General features: G+C 46.6%; 2 protein-coding genes and 1 long non-coding RNA gene across 7 annotated transcripts; 2 read left to right on the forward strand and 1 right to left on the reverse strand.

Moving 5' to 3' along the window:
* Window positions 1-119: 119 nt before the first annotated feature.
* LOC107315480 (zinc finger protein 501-like) lies at window positions 120-9,365 on the reverse strand. Of its 5 annotated transcripts, none has more exons than XM_032445458.1 (3): window positions 9,257-9,365; window positions 3,514-3,620; window positions 120-2,555 (listed from the first exon to the last, which is right to left on the reverse strand). In XM_032445458.1, the coding sequence occupies exons 2-3, from the start codon at window positions 3,542-3,544 to the stop codon at window positions 1,123-1,125; spliced, it is 1,464 nt and encodes a 487-aa protein (XP_032301349.1). In that variant the 5' UTR covers window positions 3,545-3,620; window positions 9,257-9,365; the 3' UTR covers window positions 120-1,122. The 5 variants fall into 5 exon arrangements, with proteins under 5 accessions (XP_032301349.1, XP_032301355.1, XP_015721390.1 ...); XM_032445464.1 differs by lacking the exon at window positions 9,257-9,365 and adding an exon at window positions 9,103-9,150; XM_015865904.2 differs by lacking the exon at window positions 9,257-9,365 and adding an exon at window positions 8,932-9,096.
* LOC107315496 lies at window positions 6,462-7,490 on the forward strand. Its single transcript, XR_004307749.1, has 3 exons — window positions 6,462-6,568; window positions 6,931-7,025; window positions 7,200-7,490. It is a non-coding gene; the product is annotated as an uncharacterized LOC107315496 (long non-coding RNA).
* Window positions 8,684-17,750, forward strand: LOC116653836. The gene is made up of 4 exons (XM_032446612.1): window positions 8,684-8,730; window positions 9,042-9,331; window positions 16,785-16,869; window positions 17,147-17,750. Exons 1-4 carry the CDS (start codon window positions 8,684-8,686, stop codon window positions 17,325-17,327), a joined length of 603 nt encoding a protein of 200 aa, XP_032302503.1. The 3' UTR covers window positions 17,328-17,750.
* The last annotated feature ends 162 nt before the right edge of the window (window positions 17,751-17,912 follow it).

Genomic DNA, 17,912 nt, shown 5'->3' on the forward strand with positions numbered 1-17,912 from the left:
CCACACAGCTGTGTATAAAGCCGGCCTCTTCCTATATGTAAGCTCCCCACAACCACTAGAAAGCCCCAGTGAGGTCTCCCCGGGGCCTTCTCCATACACAGTGACACCAAACACCATCATAAAGAGAAAAAAGGTTTATTTAGGATGGAAACGCATCCTTCGTAACAAAACACAGCAATATAGAGGAGGTTTCTGTAATGCAGTCATTGCCACAGTACTACATGTCAATATAGGAATAACAGCGAGCTTTACACATTACAAAAGCACAAGTAATAGGGAGTTAAAGATGAGTTCTCTCACAAAAAGGACTACAAAATCACAGTCTCCTGACTACCATCATACACACACACGTCTAGGGGGAACCACTCTTTTTGGTTAAACAAAGTAAGGCCACAGTTTTGCCCATGTTTTATTGATGTCCCTAACAGGAACGTGTTAAAAACCCAGGAGGACAAAGCTGCCCAACACCGCTAACAGGCAGTGTTCCAACTGTCTACGTCTGCACATCCAAGTGTTGTGGGAACAGCTCCGTCAGTTTTGCTTTACTCAGCCATTTTGTCACCCAGATGCTGTGTATGGATGTAGGAATTCATTGTCCCATGTAGGATTTGGAACAGAGGATTGAAAAACAGAATGGGTTGAGGTTCAGCTTCTGAGTTTTGGACTGAAGGAGTTGGAAGTGCTGCTCAAACGTGGGGTCAACTCACCATGTTCATGGAAAATATGAGTTTCTACATCTACTACAGTGCCTAATGAGCCAGAATTTTGAATGAGAGCCAGCTTGGACCTTTCAAATTTGATCTTTCACTTAGTTGAAAAAGTTCTTTAGAAAGCCCAATTCTTCTGCTCGTATTCTACCGCATGCTCACAGTCCCCAAGTTGCACAGAACTTGTTTCCCCTCAGCTCTCAGTACTCTTTCTAAACCGCCAACACACAACTCCTAGGATAAGCTCCTTGACCTCATAATTTAATGTACCATCAGGGTTAAGCACCCAGCCCCGGCAGTAGAGCTGCTACAGCGTCTCCTTACCCTTTTGCCACTGCAATTCTCAGCACTCATATTTTTCACATGCCCTCAGACACAATGGAATTCTGCTCCTGTTTCCTGCCCCCAACCAACCCTACGGGAGGAGAGAGCAGGAAGCGAGAGTCCTCCTACCCACAGTACATTTATAAGGTTTCTTGGCCACATGGATTCTCAAATGCACTTTAAGCGTGGAACTTTTCCGGAAGCTTTTCCCACACTCACCACACTCATAGGGCTTAGATCCTGCATGGATCCTCAAGTGTGCGCCCAAAGCTGAGCTATGCCGGAAGGTTTTCTCACATTCCTCACATTTATAGGGTCTCTCCCCCCGGTGGATCCTCAAGTGGATGTTGAGTGCTGAGCTCCGACGGAAGCTGTCCCCACACTCCACGCAGATGTAGGGCCGCTCCTCCGCGTGCGTGGTCTGGTGCTTGATGAGAGCGGGGCGGTCACTGCACCTCCTGCCACACTCAGCACACTGGTAGGGGCTGGGCAAGAGGCTGCCACGGTACAGGGGCAACACTTTTCCCCCGTGGATGCGGCGATGTGTGGTGAGTGCCGAGCTCTGGCTGAAGCTCTTCCCACACTCAGAGCACTTGTAGGGTTTCTCTCCTGTATGCGTCCTCATGTGGGTCACCAGCGAGGAGCTCTGGCGGAAGCTCTTCCCACATTCAGTGCACTTATATGGTCTCTCTCCTGTGTGGATGCTCTGGTGCCGAATGATGGCTGAGCTGTCCCGGAAGCGTTTCCCACATACCTGGCACTTGTGGGGCTTCTCTCCGGTGTGGACCCTCCGGTGTATGATCAGGGAGGAGCGGTCGCTGAAGCTTTTCTCACACCGTAGGCAATGAAATGGTTTCTCACCTTTGTGGCTTCTCTGATGGACAATGAGATGTGAGTTCTGGCTGAAGCTCTTCCCACATTCATTGCACTGGTAGTGTCTCTCCCCCGTGTGGGTCCGCTGGTGCCTGATCACATTGGACTTCTGGCTGAAGGTCTTTTCACACTCGTTGCACTGGTAGGGCTTCTCACCTGTGTGGATCCTCTGGTGTTTGATCAGGTCTGAGTTGCGGGTGAAACTCTTCCCACATTCAGAGCAGCTGAAGGGTTTCTCTGCCAGATGGATCCTCTGGTGCTGGCTGAGATACGAGCTCCGGCTGAAGCTCTTCCCACATTCAGGACACTCATAGGCTTTCTCCCCCACCTGCTGAATCCAAATGGTGCCATTCCCACACGTGGGAGGGTCTGGCCTGTCCCCAGCAAGGACTACCTCAGCAATGGGAGTGCTGCCACCATCCTCGCACTCCCACTCTGCCATCACAGGGGAAGCTCCCTTTCCCTGCCTCTTTCCAAAAGACAGCTTCACCTCATTTTCCATCTCCAGCTCCTGCTTGCAGTCTGGTCTTTCATCAGAGTCACAGAGGGTATCTGCACTGGGCCTTCTGGAGGTAAATGGCAAGTCACCTCTCGTAGGCCTTTCCAGATGAGGTTGAGCCTTCTGTATGTCACCCATGGTCTGGCCACCTGCTGGAGTGAACAGAGGAACTAGTGATGAATGCTTATTGTTCATATATCCCACTGTTTCTCTTCTTGTTCTCTGTGAATTACTGCTGTCCTCCAGCATTCCCAGGCTTAATCAAGGAAGGAAGCAGACAGCATCACAGAAACACTGTCCCCTGCTAAGCAGAGTACTTTTCTTCTTTGCAGTCATAAACCTTATCCTTACAAAGAAAACCAGACATGTTCTGCAGCAAATTGTATCTAGATTTTGTCTACAGAACAGATAGGCAACTGAAGGGAATGATAAACTGCTTTATTAATCAAGCATGGAAATTTACATTTAGACTGAAACATTTTGAGGCTCTTGGTTTTGCATTAGTGTGGAGAACACAAGTGGGAAATGAATCCCAGCAGATTGGCTGGAGGGCACTGCTTACAGAGCCAACATCATCATCTTATGTGTGGGAGGTCAGAAGCGGAGCAGAATGCAGCAGGATAAGCTCCTCAGCTTTTGAAGTGGCTGATATGTTTATTTGGGAAGACAACACCACAATGGTTATACTAATGCCCGAAGTTCTGCTTATAACACTCAGGGCTGAAAAGCATTCACAGTACAAATAAAATAACAGCACTGGCCCCCAGCATAGATCCCAGGACAGCTGACTGACCAACAACACATTGAAAATACTGTCAAAGGAAGAAAAAGCCACACTGAGGTTATTTATGCCTCCTAACGCTCCAAGTACAGATCATTGCTGAAGAAGACACAGTATTTGATTTAGTTTCAGACACACTTCTCTTCAAAAGGTCCTGGATTCCCCAGGACTGTGTTTCGCTTTTGCATACCCTGCCTGAAAATCTTCCTGAGAACAAAGTCTGTGTAGTACAGGAGCTGAGATGTAGGATGAGCGTGAAGCATGCAGCACAACATAACCTGATTTTCAGCATTCACTCTTTTATTTCTATTTGCTATTCAATTTCTCACCTTGTGAGCAGCACCTCCACTGTTTCAGCATTCAGCTCCTCCTGGACACAGCGCTGTTTCTCTTCACTCTATCCACGAGGTTAAAGAAAAGTCAGGGACAGCAGCTCCTGATTAGAGAGAGAAAACAGATGTAACAAATACCATCAGTTCTAGTAGCAGTGTTGAGGCTGAGATTTAGGAAATGAAAGCATCCTAGGCCAGGGTAAAATAATGCTCAGAAACACAAGTTGGGGTCACTGATGTTCTGTCACACACACTGTGACACTGCTGGTGAGGTTTGCTAGCCAGGGCCTCTCACAAATCAAAGACAGGGTTGGCTGCACACACTACAGAGAGCTGCCTGTCAGCTTGCTGAGTTCTGTACAGAAAACAGAGATGCCTGAAGCCATTTTCTCCCTGTCAAATTTCCTCCTGGTGAGTTAAATATGAACACAGTACAGTCCTGCTGAGGCAGAGGGAAAATGCTGCCTGCACACACGTGCTGCCTTCTGCATCTGCCTGGAATCTTCATGGAGGTGCATTTGTTTGGTGGCTCAGCCAGGCACGCACAGGGCTGAGAGAGGGATTTCAATCCATTCACACATCAGCAGCAGCAATAGCAGACCAAAGGCAGAATTTCCCATCTTGTTCAATAAAATGACACTGTGGCTGCCTCATTCCTGACAGAGGAATGAGGAACACGGGGCTGGAAATGAGCTGAAAAATGCAGCTACACACATCAGTGAGGGAACACTGACATCATTTGGTTTGGGCAGTTCTGAGTGCCAACATATGAGGAATTCTTTACAGAGCAGAAGTACGGTGTACATGTGGTCAATATGCATCCCAAAATGATAAGCACCTGCAGAAATAAAAAGCAGATACAGAAGAGAGCTTATTTTGTGCTGAGCTGAGAAGGAGGCAGAGAAACACACTGCTTGATGACTGCCATAGAAAAGGTGGGAAGCCTGCAATGCTACCAAGTACAAGGCGGGGACAAGGTGCTGGTCTCCAGAGCAGCCATGGTTGGACAGTGCCAAGTCCTCAGGCAACATCATGGCTGATGAGACATCAGTTAGACAAGGGAGGAGGGAGAAGAGCTGCACTGAGCTCCTGACATGATGGGCAGAGGCCTGAAGGGACAACCCCATGAAGGACACAGCTGACACAGGGAGCCACCGAGACCCCAACCCTTGGTGAAGCAGAAATAGGGAGAATATATGTCTGACACAAACCCAGCTAACAGCCGCTGTTGGGTACACAGGGAGGGAGAAGAACTGTGGGCAGAAGGAAGTGGGGGACAACGGAAGCAAGGAACAACAGAGCAAAGAATGAAGGTGTCTGTGACACCACACAACATCATCGGAAACAAGGGAAGCGCGCTGTGCTCCCCACTGCCTGTCCAAGCAGCCCTGGTACAGGAGGGAAGACACGGGCAGGCGATAGGCTGGCTCAGGCAGCATGTACAGCATCATGTCAGCCATACAGGCTCTTCTGGTTTTGTCTGGTGAGTAGAAAATGTCTCCCCTTCAGGTCAGGGAGTGAGGAAACATGGCTGACCTGGCTGTTATCTGCCTCCTCACCCTGGTGTACTCCAGTGGGGGCACACTGGAGGTGAGACAAAGAGAAAAGGACACCGCTAAAAACCATCAATATACAGATCTCAGATGCTTACAGTTTTGTCAGTCTTTATACACTGGAGCTGGGATGTTATTCATCAAGGAGAGACAGGGAGGGACTGTTGAGCTGAGGGAGGAGGATTTGGAGCTGGACAGAGGCTGGAGCAAAGGTGGAGTCTGGAGATATGACACAGCTTGGCACAGAGACCAGAAATGAGAGCAGAGACTTGGGGTTGAACCACCAACAAAGAAGGGAAGAACTGGCCAGATGAGGAGGCAGGGGGGGAAGAGGGAGATGTGAGAGAGGACCTTGGTTAAAGACGAACAGAAGGTGATAGAGTTGGAAGAAATGGACAGAAAGACATGGCCTACCAGCCTGCATCCTAGTGAGAGGCTGTGGAGGAGCCCCATATTTCCTGGTTTCCTCATTCTCCCACTTTCTGTAGATTTCTAGTCACTTGGCTGTGTCTCATTCTCATCTAATACTGTTTCACAGAGGGCTCGATAACCTCTGTGGTCAATTCAAGAGGGAGTTAGATACTTTTATTTGATCATGCTGCATCTACAGGCGCACAGACGTTAATAAGACAGCAGAGATGTTAACAAGATAGAGGCCATGTAGAAATGTTTAAGTTTGCCTTTACAAAAAAAAGACATAGATAAACAGACTACTCCAGAGGTTGCAAAGTCAAAGGGAATGCTTACATCAGCCCTAAATTGCATTCATTTTGCAACCCTTGATTTGTTCCTTCTGTGCACACAGCAACACAGTTCTCGCTTACCTTCTTTTCACATGGATTATGGCTGTTTCAGTCCTGGGATGGACAACGCCTTTGCAATGAGCAGCTGTTCAATAAGCTGACACTCTTACTGTTCTGTGCTTGATTTATGTGCAGATCCCATTCAAATGATTCCCTTCCCTGCGAACTTTCTATACACTCTACATTCTAGTGCTTCACAGCTGTTAATTCGTTTATAGCGACTTTGCGAATAGCAAAATGAGGGCAGAGAAGGATTAAAGTTAAAAATACCCACTACTTTCAGAATCTCAGTTTGAGATGCTCCAGCCCTGTCTTCTCAGAGTAGATGCTACTGTAGCACATGCTACATCCACCTCCAAGTCCGATAGCAAAGCTGCATTCTCAGTTCCAGCCTGGTCTGGGCTCACCCTGACAGCTCTCCTAAGCACACCACAGTTAGCACTACCTCCTCCTAAGCCCCTGCATTTCATGTCTCACCAGTGCTGTCACGTTGGGGCTGCAATGCTGGCCCTGGGGTTGGAAAGGCACAGCAACTGGGCACACCACTCTCCAATGACGAGTACCGCCAGTTCTTCAGGTCCCTTCGGCTCGCTCACCGTGCCAGCATTGCCTGCCATCTCCGCGCACTGTATGGTTGCCAGAACCCTGTGGTCCAAAGACTGGATGAGTACGAAAACCATGGAGTTATCCCAAAAGGTAAAAGCAACCACAACTGCCATGGGAAGGTGGATAGATAGGGATCCTGCAGTGCCAGCACTGCACCTCTGTGCTGGGAGGGGACTGACACTTGGTAAGGGAGAGGACAGGCAGTAATCCCAGGTGACGAGAAGGCATCTGTTTCTGAACACCTTGTCTTACACTTACGTGTGGCAGCCACACGTACATAGCACCAGCCTCTTCTCAGGGCGTCAGTGGCAGAGATGACCAGGAGGCAGTGGAGTTTCTCCCGAGCACATGAGCTTTTCTAATCTCTGACAGGGAAGTTACTACTGAAGGTTGGTGGGACCTCTACAATGGAGCTTACCACAAAGTCCATGTCTTTATTTGCCTTTTTCTAGGACCCATATGCTCTGAATTGATAGAAACTCCCGTCTTCCCCAGCTTCTGTGCATTTGCTTTTTATCGCTGCACTACAAAAAGGTACTTCATTAAGGTGAGTTATTTAGCTATTTCCTGATAACCTGCTGCATTGTGCTCTGGTCACTGATGCAGTGAATGTGAAATGAGGAAGTGTGAATAAGAAGCTACAGACAGGGAAGGCAGAGGAGAGCTGTGGGCAGCTCACTTGTCAGGGGCACCTCAAGAGGAATGTTTTTCTCCTCCACAGCGGACTATGTGCCCAGGAGAGCACAGGGCCAACCTGAGCAGCACACAAACTTTCAACAACGCGGCCCCGAGCAGCGATGCAGCGTTGTCTGCTATCTTCAGTCCTCAGCCTGTTTTTCCCACCTCTTCTGCAACCAACCAGCCATCCAGCTCCAGGCCTAACAAGGAAGGAACTGAGATCTCCAGCCTCTCACCTGATGGCATGCCACCGCTGGGGAACATGAAGCCTTCCACCTCACATCCCACACAGACAGTCAGCTGCCAGCAGCAGGGACATCTGCCTGCCACAGACATTGAGGATCTGTTCCTGAGGCTGCAGGATAGGCAAGTGCAGAGCTTGCTGCACACAATGCAACAGCTGCTGACCATGGGAAAGGCAGTGATGGAGGAAGAGCTGCAGGCTGCTGCCCAGAGGCTTCTGGTGGCCCTGAACAATGCAAGTGTGTCTCAGGGGGCAAACAGCACTGACACAGAGCATGGAAGATAGAAGTGATCAGCAAAATGAGCCACTGCAGCTTAGAGGGGATGCCTGGGAATGGAGAAAGTAGATTCCTCCTTCCCCAGGCCTGAGGCACCATCAGAGTTGCAGCACTTCCTCTGCCCATGGGTGAGAACTAGGGAGAGAAGGACTCTCCTGAGGGCAAGGGAAAACCCAGCCCCAGGATTCAGAGATAAAGATGTTATCTTCTCAAAAAGAATCGCCTCAAGCATGCACCGTTCTTTCCTGCACATCCACACATCCACTACTGCTTGGTCTGACCATCTCCATCCTCAGACAGGGCAAGAAGTAACACTTTTCCTAGGTGGGGTTGTACCACTGCCATCATTAGCTCTCCTCTGCAGAGAGCTGGAGTTTGTTATCCAGTGACTGCACAACAGAATGCTGGCTTTTCCTCACCAAGGACAGGTGTTTCTGCTCAGACGCATGAAGGGACTCATCTCCTTTAGATATCTGTGTGTGAATAAGCACACACAGAGATGCAAGGAGGGCTCTACCTGCAGAAGGCCTGTTCCCCTGCAGAGGAACTGCTGGTCCAGCATTCTATTGCACTGGTGTATGCACAGTTAGTGGTTCTTTCTGAAACAGATGCTGTGCCATCTATTTCTAACATCATGTTAAGGAACTCCTCTTGTCTCTCAAAAAGTAAGTAGCAGAGTCTCATTCACAGGCACTCTGGCTGTGGTGCTGCTCCTTTTGCAAACACCAGCTATATGTGCAAGACCATACAAAGCTGCCCGTGCTAACAGCAGGGTGGAAGCGCCCTGGGGACGAGCAGAGGTTTTCTGCACCTCCACTCACTCTGCGTTCAGAGCTGCCTTGAAACCGCTCAGAGCTCGAGCATCAGCTTCAGCTCTCAAGAGAGCACCGCTGAACAAGAACCCCTGTGCACCTTATGCCACACAGGCCTTATGTAACCTCTTCCTCTGTGAGGAACGAGGAACAGGGACGAACCACACCGGGTACGCTGTCCCTTCAGGGTGGGGATGGCCGGATTCCCTTCACACTGCATGATCAACACAGACACGGCTGGGTAACGCACAGAACATCCGTACCCTGGAGGAAGCCCTTAGGAGAGCTCCTTCCTCTCACACCCTCCGCTGGCCACGGAAAAAAGGAACCTTTTCCAAGGCCCACGCAGGTCACAGGCGGTACCGCTCAGCGCTCGTTGTTTCCGATGCACCGTGGCTACGGCACGACAGCCCCCCGGCCCCAGCACCACGGCTGCGCTCACCTCCCCCCGCTGCTGCCAGCAGCCCACGCGTGGGCCGTCACGCCTTTCCGTTCCGGATTTAGCGATCCCAGCGCTAATTCCCTCCTCCGCCGGCTCTGACCGGGTCACAGACAGCCGCGGGGCCGCCCCCTATGCCCGCGGCCGGCACCAAGCGCCGCTCCCGCCGCTCACCCGGCATTGCCCCGTTGCGTCCCCCCGGTGCCGCCCGCGCCTCCTCCGCCTCGGCACCGCCCGCTGTTGTGTCGGCGCCGGGCGAGGGGCGGTGCGGCGTTGCCGTTAACCCCTGTGTGCGCCGGGGATGGGGGAGCGGAGCCCCTCCGTGTACCTGTGGCGATAGCGGGAGGAGGCACCGAGGATGCAGCCTGTTGGGTTCCCGTTCTCCGCGTTCCTCACAGCCCTGGTAAAGCTCGACTGCTTTCTGTCCTCTCGGTGACCGGACGGTATTACTTTGTTTCATAGCATCACACAATGGCTTGGGTTAGAAGGGATCTTAAAGCCCTCCCAGCCCCAGCCTCTGCCGTGGGCAGGGCTGCCACCCAGAAGCTCAAGCTGCCCAGGGCCCCATCCAGCCTGGCCCTGAATGCCTCCAGGGATGGAGCACCCACAGCTTCATGGGAAGCCCATGCCAGGGCCTCACTGCCCTCTTTAAGTAAAGAATTTCTGCCTAACATCCTATCAAAATCTCCATCTTCTTATTAGTCAATTAGTGGTAACTTACCCCAGAGGAAGACAAGAAGCCTGAGCAAAGCCCAGAGCAGCCGCCCTTCTGTCAACGGAGGACTTTGCACAGACAGCGCATTCCTGTGAGCCTTGCCCTGGCCCCACCAGCCTGGCGTGTAGAAGGCACCTCTCCCTTGCACACCCTTCCCTAGCACTTTGTCCTCTGCCTCCCCGGAATGCACCTCAGTGAGCACCTTGTGTCTCACCACTTGCAGCCTAGCTGAGATGTCAGTGGGATTTCCAAAGTGGTACCTGAGTGTTAGTTAAGTGCCCTCCATCAGTATAAACGCTACTCAGAAAACCCCGCTATTATAGAATCATAGAGTTGGAAGGGGCCCTTAAAGGCCATCTGGTCCAACCCCCTGGGACGGCACCATGGCCCAAGCAGGCAGCTCTCACACCATCACACAGCAGTACTGCCCGGTTCCTTTGCTGCTAGCAGCTGCGTGCAGCAGGTAGAGTTTCCATTCTCTATGAATTCAGCAACAGCTGTCATTGCACTTTCTCAAAGTGCCATTTACGGAACATTAAGCTTTTGCAGAGGTTTATGCATCTCTGCTTTCTGTAACTCCTTTCTCACTACTGTGACACCTGTGGACAAAACCAGCACAGTTTGGCGTCAGACAACAACAAATGGCTTTTCCAAGCCATATTACCTCTCCTTCCTCCTACCTTCATCACAAATCAAGTCTTACAATACTTTGTCTGAAATTGAGGGCAAGGGCTATTAATTCCAGAGAACAGTGTCACACATCAGCTGCCACTGATTTTCCCTCTGCCTGAAGGTCAATAGCAACAGCAGCTACATCAGACTATGTGGTATGGGGGAGAAAAGGGCACATTAAACATTACAATTTAAATATAAACTAGAACTGAGGGAAAAGGCTGATAAACCTTACTGTGCTTCTTCCTGACTATAGAAAATCCAAACATGAAAACAGAATCAGCAATTCAGTGAATCCAAGTTAATTAGCATTTTATGCCAGTATTTTGCAACTATTTCTTGAGTTTCTCAAAGCTCTCTAAAATGGAGCCAATTATTCCAGCTCCTTCTGAAATGAATGTTTTTGTGTCTCAAGTTGGCTACAGATGGCTGGAAATCTTAATTACTTCTTTGCCCATTAGCAATAATCTTTCAAAACAGACAACACCTGACTTTGTAGTTTACAGGTATGTTGCTTTACAGATTGTCAGAAAACTAAGAGATGCGTAGATGTATCAACAAGGAGTTCTGTTTTCTTTGCAGGTAACTTACAAAGGAAACAGAGCACTGAAATCTTCTGAAAGACTCAGTAAAAAGTTTCTCAGAGGCCTTACTCTGCTCCTAGTGCAATGGTTTTAGGACTGGAAGAAAGTCAGGAAGAGAGCATCCAACTCTCTTCCCCGACTTGTACCACCTCTTCCTTTCTTCGAAGAGGTGATGTTCCAGTGACTTCGAATGGCTCATAGCCAAGCCCGAGGCTGCCCATGGATAACCCCTGTGCCTCTGGCTTCATCAGCCTCAGCAGGGCCTCTTCTCCAGTGAGCTGGCTTGGGCTACTGAGGCCAGAGAAGAAGAAAAGGGTCACTCTACCCCAGTTCTTCTTTATTCTGATCCTCTCGGGCCAATTCTCACCTTAATCATCGTAATAACAGCATGTTTTACACCTCCTTTCTTTTTTTAATGTTCTTTTGCTGCCATGGTTCCTTGTTCCCCATGAAAGTGTGACTCTTGCATAACTTCATCTGTATTTATAGGCACCAAGATGAGTCCTATCCTGGAAAGTCTGCTTCTCAGCCACCTCTTGAAATAAAGGGAGATTGACTGTGTTTTAAGGGCAATCTCTTAAGCTCAGCAACAGAAGGATCTCTTTCAGACCCAGTAGCTTCTTACAGAAATCTCAAGTATCTTAATTCCATTTTTCAGTAGACCTTTCAGTATGGGATAGGTGGGATTAGAAGTCAGAGGCTGGAATCCCCCTCCTCAGCCCTTGCAAATGGTTGTAAATCCTGGCCTGAGCTGCAGCTCCTTGCTCAGCCTGTGCTGCTGCCTGGCTCAGTAGATGTGCTAACACTACATTCTCTATAGTACTGTCAAGGGGAAATGCAAATAATGACACAATGCTGCAGTATAATCTCTGCCAGAAAAACAATGTGTAAATGTATCAAACCACTGCAGTTATTCACCCTGATCTAGGAGCACGGATTCTATTGTTTTCTAGGTTGATATTTTGAACAAACAGCTCATTCTTAGATTATTTTTCTAATATTTGAATCTTTTAGGAGGCTGCTGTGCCTACAAACCCTATGCTTTTCATTTGCATTGCTCTATGCCCACATGAGCCTGCTGAATTCTCCAAAGAATATCAGATTGCAATGCACTTTGCTTAGCCATTCTGTTCCCTCCAAAGACCAGGCCATTCTTCACAGCAAACTCCAGTGTGAATTGGTAATGCGAGCTTGCTGTGTAATTCCCTGACTACTTTACAGTGACAGCCTTAATGCCTTTTTACAATCTCTCATCTTTTACTGTGCCTCTGCAAATTTATTCCATATTTCTGAAAGCAAGCAATTCCCTTTTCTCATATTTATATGCGTTATATTTCTGGGTTTCTTTATTTTGTGTAAGTCATGTTTTCAAACCTAATACTGGCTCTTTTTTTTTTCCCCCAGCAGCTATAACAAACTAGATATATAACAAAGAATATAAGAGCAGGGCAAATATACATCTGTGCCTGACTTGCTCTCACTGCTCCTCCAAGGGGGCAAAGTCATTTTCTCTACAACACCTTCTAAGTGGCTTTGCAGGTTTGTTATGTAACTTGCATAAGCAGCTGTTGTTATCAACACAATGATTTGAAACATAGGTGTTATTGTGGCTGGGAGAGTGATTAAACCTTGTGTCCTGCTTATGAAGAGGACCATCCTCGAAGCACTTTCCATCAGGAATTCTGTGGGTTTTTAAAGGTTTGACATGATGTTCTAAATGTGAACTTTTATCCAGTTGGGTGGTTAAACCAGCAGTTAGGCTCTTGCTCCTAGAATGCTTAATTCAGTCTCTTGTATAGCTTGGTGACATTAATTATTTCACTCACTTGGAACTAATCCACGTGTCTAAGCAGTTTGCAGATATGTTTTGTAATACAGCCCCTGTGAATTCTCAAGTACAACGTGGAATGAATCATTTATTTTCTCACTAACATGGTAGCTGTGCCTATCAACAAGTCGCTGTTCATCCATCAAAACCAGGCTGAATGGATACTTAGGCAGGAACGAGAACTACCCCGAACACACAAGTAGAGGTACAAAGGCCATTGTATGGTTGTAAATATGTTGTATGGTTTACCCAGGAATTCGATGCCTGGTTGTCTCTCAACAGCCTCCAAACTGATAGGTTCAGTAAGTCCCACCTAAGTAACTAAAGACTGCTGTGGTTTCACGGTCCTTAGAGTGCAAACATAAGGCCAGATTTTCTTTTTCCATGTCAACATCAAGTGTGAAATCCATCTTTTTGCTTTCAGTTTGGTGACATCATGTCATGCATCACGTTTGCATGCACCCCCTCTGCTGGGTTTCTAAAGTGAGCCTTGGTATGAATTCTTCTGACAGTTTCCAATCACAATCCAAATGATTGCTTTTGCAGAATGAGATACAGCTGGATGTCAGAGCCCTGCTAGGGACCAGATGGATCCCAGGTTGTGACTGTGCTACTCAGGGGTTATGTAAAGCAAAACCTATTGCTTCCTTAGGGAGCCCACTACAGCTTTTTCTCTGAGCTGGGACACAAGCTAACTCTGAGCTGTTTAAAGGCAATGCTGGTAGGATTCCTTACCAGAACAAAGTCTTTCCCTACAATAGTGAGAAACTGTCTTGTTAAGACTTCTGGTATGGTTTACTCCAATTTTACTGAGCTAGATCTTACTGTTAGTATGGTGATTTTCTCTACTTTTACTATAGATCTTTTCAAATGTAATAGAGGAATTAAGGTTTCTGCTGGGACCATGCAGTCACAGGAGGCTTACATTACTATTCATTCAGTCATTGCAGTTATTTTACTATTGGGTTTTACAGGAGCTCTAATAAGGTCCTCCACATCTCCCACACAGGCATTGCTGGGAGCACTGCAGATTATTTCACATGCATAATACAAAATGTTTTTTCCTCCACACATGAAGTGTTCTCTGAGCACATAGCTCTGTCATTCCTTTACCGAGTATTTCATTGCTTGAAGCATTACTTGATTGTCTGGAATGTAAAACTCAAGAGTTTTTTCAAAGTTATAAGGAGCATTTATAGTCTTTCATAGCAGTTTATAATCTTAAACCACAAAAAATGACACACAGGCTGAAGCAAAAAATACCGTGGCAGGAGTGCAATGTTCTGATTCTTATTTGTATATACCAGAGTATCCTCATTTCCTTGTCATAGTTATACAATGGACTATCTACAGTGGTTTACTGCCTGCTGGGTAATGGTTCCTTTCTAATCAATTTTAGATTATTTTTCTCTATATTTACTCCTATCTTTCTTCATAGCCCTTTTAAACCAAAATCAATTTCACTTTAGCCTCAGTCATCCTGGCTATGTGTGGATAGACACTTGAAATTCATTCCTGGAATCCCACTTTTAGAGCCTGTGCCATATTTACATTGGTCCTAAACACACACACACACACACACACATACATTCAGCTTGTCAGAGAGCCTGGCCAAGGCATTTTGTCGCCATCTGTGATTCGGTTCACAATTGCTACATCTGCACAGAGATCCCAAACAACTCTGGGGCTCAGTTCTATGTTTCAAGCAGCCCCAACTTGCATTCACACACAACATGATAAGCCCATCCCCAAGTGCTTTTCCAGTGTCTTACTATGACCAAAATTAAATCGTTCCTACTCTGCCTTTGCAGGGGACCAATGAAAGGTGGGGAGCAATCCTTTCATGCAGTATTATTGCCTTAGGGTCTACTCTGACATTATGGAGCCATGTGCTTTCCAAGGAGATGACTTCTACCAAAGTGTCCAGACTTAAAAGTATAGATATGTTAACATTCCCTGTTGTTTTTCCTGGCCAGCCGTAAAGATGTCTGTGCCCTGAGATAGCAAAGTGAACTGTTTTAACAGTGAGAAAAGACTTAATCCTGACTTTTCATCTAAGCACCATTTGGGCAAGAGAACGAAAGAAGCTCAAAAGCTTATTGGTCCTTAATGTGCCTCAGAGATCACACTACCTTAGTTTGGGTGGGGGATAATGTGACAAGAATACTGCAGTTTTGAGTGGATCCCTAAAACTTAGCCTGATAGCAGCCAGCCTCAAGAAAACCCGTAATCCATTCAGCCTGGGAACAGAAGAAGGCTAAAATTGGAGGCAGCATACAGGCAAAAAAGCAGAAAAGGACGATCAGCTTCTCATGGCAAGAAGGGAAGTGGCCACTATCCTCATGAAGCCACTCTGTAATTATCACATCTTGGAGCTCAGGGAGGTTCCTGTTGACTGGAAAAAGTCAAGTGTCCCACTTACCTTCCAGAAGGGCAGGAAGGGGGATCCAGGGACAGATAGATCAGTTTCCCATTCTGGGGGGGTTATGAAGCAGATCCCAGCACGTGATGGATACAGTCATTACCTTCAGGTGATTAGTTGACTTACCAGTACCTGACCATATCTAACCAATATGACTGCTCTGGGATGAAGTGACTGGCTCTTGGACAAAGCATGTGGTCAGTGCTGTTTCCTTGATTGTGCTACAAGTGATGTCTGCTCCTGTCTGGTTAACGGATACAGAAAAGCCAAAGCCAAAGAAAATGTCCCTTGCAAATCACTTAGATCTCAGCAGTGAGATGTCATTGGAGTCTTTCATAATATATGTTAGTAAATATACATCCCTAAAAGTGTTGTATGCAACCTAGTGCCATTCTTGCTGAGATGAGAAACGTTCTGACTAAGTATAGAGTAAAAGATCTGTAAAATATTGGGCTTCTACCCGTGGTTAATAAATCACTTTTTATAGGGTGATTTTTACTGTATATTTGAAAAGTGCCGTACATTTATAATGGAATGGTTCTCAGAAAGGTTAAATGTGCCACTACTGAAGAAAATGTATTACAAACCTGCTACTGCTGGAAGGGCAAGTGCTCTTTTCCATGAAACCAAAAACAAGATAAGGTCTTGAAAAATGGCAGGCAGGAACACAGCTCTCACAGCAAGATGTACGTGCTCTGTTCCTAGACAGCAGAATTAAATCTGAAGGAAAACAGAATCACTGTTTCTGATGCAACCAGCTGGGCTGGGCTGTTCTCAGAACATGGAATTGCTGGCAACTCTGTCTGAGTGTGCCTGAGATGAGGTATTTAGCTGAATGAGACACTGGAAGACTAAGCTGCCACTATTTAGGCAGGCCTCATTTTTTGCATGTCTGTAAATTAATGGCTCCATTAGGACAAAAAAAAAACCTCACAACTAAAGAAGTCCTCAAACACATTCTTCACCACTCTGCTACCAGTAATGAAGTCAATGCTGATGTTGTAAAGCAATTTAAGAGTGCTTTAAAATCTAAAATGCAGAGGTATTTTACAACCCACCACACTTGGTACACCAATGCATCTCTCACAGAAGTGAATAGAAGAAGAAGAATAGAGAAGAATAGAGAATAAGAATAGCGAATAGAATAAGAATTGTGAATAGAGAAGAAGAGGCGCTGAGGCTGTGACTACCTTATACTGACAGAGGGCTTGCAAATCTATTTATAGGAAGTTTTTCTTAAAAAGGGACCCTCTAAAATCATCTATAATCCAAGGAGCTATAAAGTAATTTTATGGATGGTTGTTCACTGATGACATTTTCACAGTGACTGAAATCATTAACCTGTCACAGAGAATCACTTATCAAAGAAAAGACTACAAGGGAAGGGTGATTTTTCATTATTTTTGCCCTGGAGAATCGCAGAGCAATTGTCCGAACTGTATGTTTGATGTTTGATGAAAGAGCTGCACCTCAAAAAACAGAGAAGAAAGAAGAAAGTGATTGCTGCTGAATTGATGGGGATGGGGATAGTTTCTTTACTCCCACACGTGGGAGGATGGTTCCCATGTCTGCACATTTGGATGTGATGCTTTCCAGAAGGAATATGTAACAAGAGGTTTCTATCACTCTTCCCAGCAGAGCACCTGGATATTTCAACAGAAGACCAAATCTCCTGTTCCAATGCAGCTAGTTATACCCTTGGGTCACTTAGAAAGCAAAGGTAATGGAAACACACCAGCCCAATGGCTGGAAAACACTATTTCTCAAAATTTCTTATTTGGTTAAGAAATGGACACACTGTGCTTTCCTTTGGTCCCCTGGGCGTTATTGCTACACATTCTAACATGGCAGCCTAGAAGTTCTGAGCTAGCTCTGATGGATGATGTGCTTGGACGGAAACTAACCCCAACGTTTTGGACAGCGTTCAAGTATTTTTTACCATGTTATCCAGTGAACGTCAGTACACTGCAAACTCCTTTTTATTCCTCTTTCTGCAGGCATTTCCAAGGCATGCAACTTTTTGTTGCCATAAGCAAATCCTACAGAATACCAGTGTTTGAGTGGCCATTTTTGCTGCTGCTGCATCACCGACTTACCAAGGAGAAAAAAGCCAACATGTTTGTTACTGCTGCTTGTGACTCAGACCAATACTCGGGCCAGGAAGTATTGCAAGGGTGAAAATTGTGGAGATCCCCCAAAATTGATTGGTCTGGAGGGAATATTTCTCCTTGAAGTATGGGATTCCTTCTCATCTGTTGAGACAGAGATGTTTTTTGAATGATTGCACTTGGGAAGGAAAGGGTGGAGACCGCTAAATGCTAGATTAAAACAACCTTAAAAAACATTCCCAAGGATGTTACCTCATTTTCAACGAGGAAGTGAACTCAATATACAGAGGATTTGAAGAAGTCTTGTATGAAACACGTTCCCACATGCTGGCCATTTCTAAGCATCTCAGAAGACAAGCTATGAAACATCTATCTGCCACAGATGAAAAACTTAGAAAAAGCCATGTATAAAAATGAAGATGTCTCCTGAGGGTAAAAGAGATGGTTAAAGATGGGTTGTCTCAGTGTAGGTCTAAAGAGTGTACTAAATCTAAACCAGCCCTGCTCCAAATAATTCCCATACAGGGCAGCAGAGAGAGAGAAAAACTATGTGTAGAGGTCCAAAAAGATAACAAAATTTAACTTTAGCCCAGTATACCTCCCCATTATGTCACTGGCTGTTTTTTAGAGAATATCTTTTATTACACAGGCTTTT

This window comes from Coturnix japonica, chromosome 1, assembly GCF_001577835.2.
Source record: "Coturnix japonica isolate 7356 chromosome 1, Coturnix japonica 2.1, whole genome shotgun sequence".
Lineage (NCBI taxonomy): Eukaryota > Metazoa > Chordata > Aves > Galliformes > Phasianidae > Coturnix > Coturnix japonica.

Bases quoted from the DNA above. Each gene is read 5' to 3' on its own strand.
- LOC107315480 (XM_032445458.1), bottom strand. From the start codon at position 3,544: ATGCTGAAACAGTGGAGGTGCTGCTCACAAG. The intron at 2,556-3,513 runs GTGAGAAATTGA...TGTTCACTCCAG, and splicing joins GTGGAGGTGCTGCTCACAAG to CAGGTGGCCAGACCATGGGT.
- LOC116653836 (XM_032446612.1), top strand. From the start codon at position 8,684: ATGGCCGGATTCCCTTCACACTGCATGATCAACACAGACACGGCTGG. The intron at 8,731-9,041 runs GTAACGCACAGA...ACCGGGTCACAG, and splicing joins ATCAACACAGACACGGCTGG to ACAGCCGCGGGGCCGCCCCC. The intron at 16,870-17,146 runs GTAATGGAAACA...CTCTTTCTGCAG, and splicing joins GGGTCACTTAGAAAGCAAAG to GCATTTCCAAGGCATGCAAC.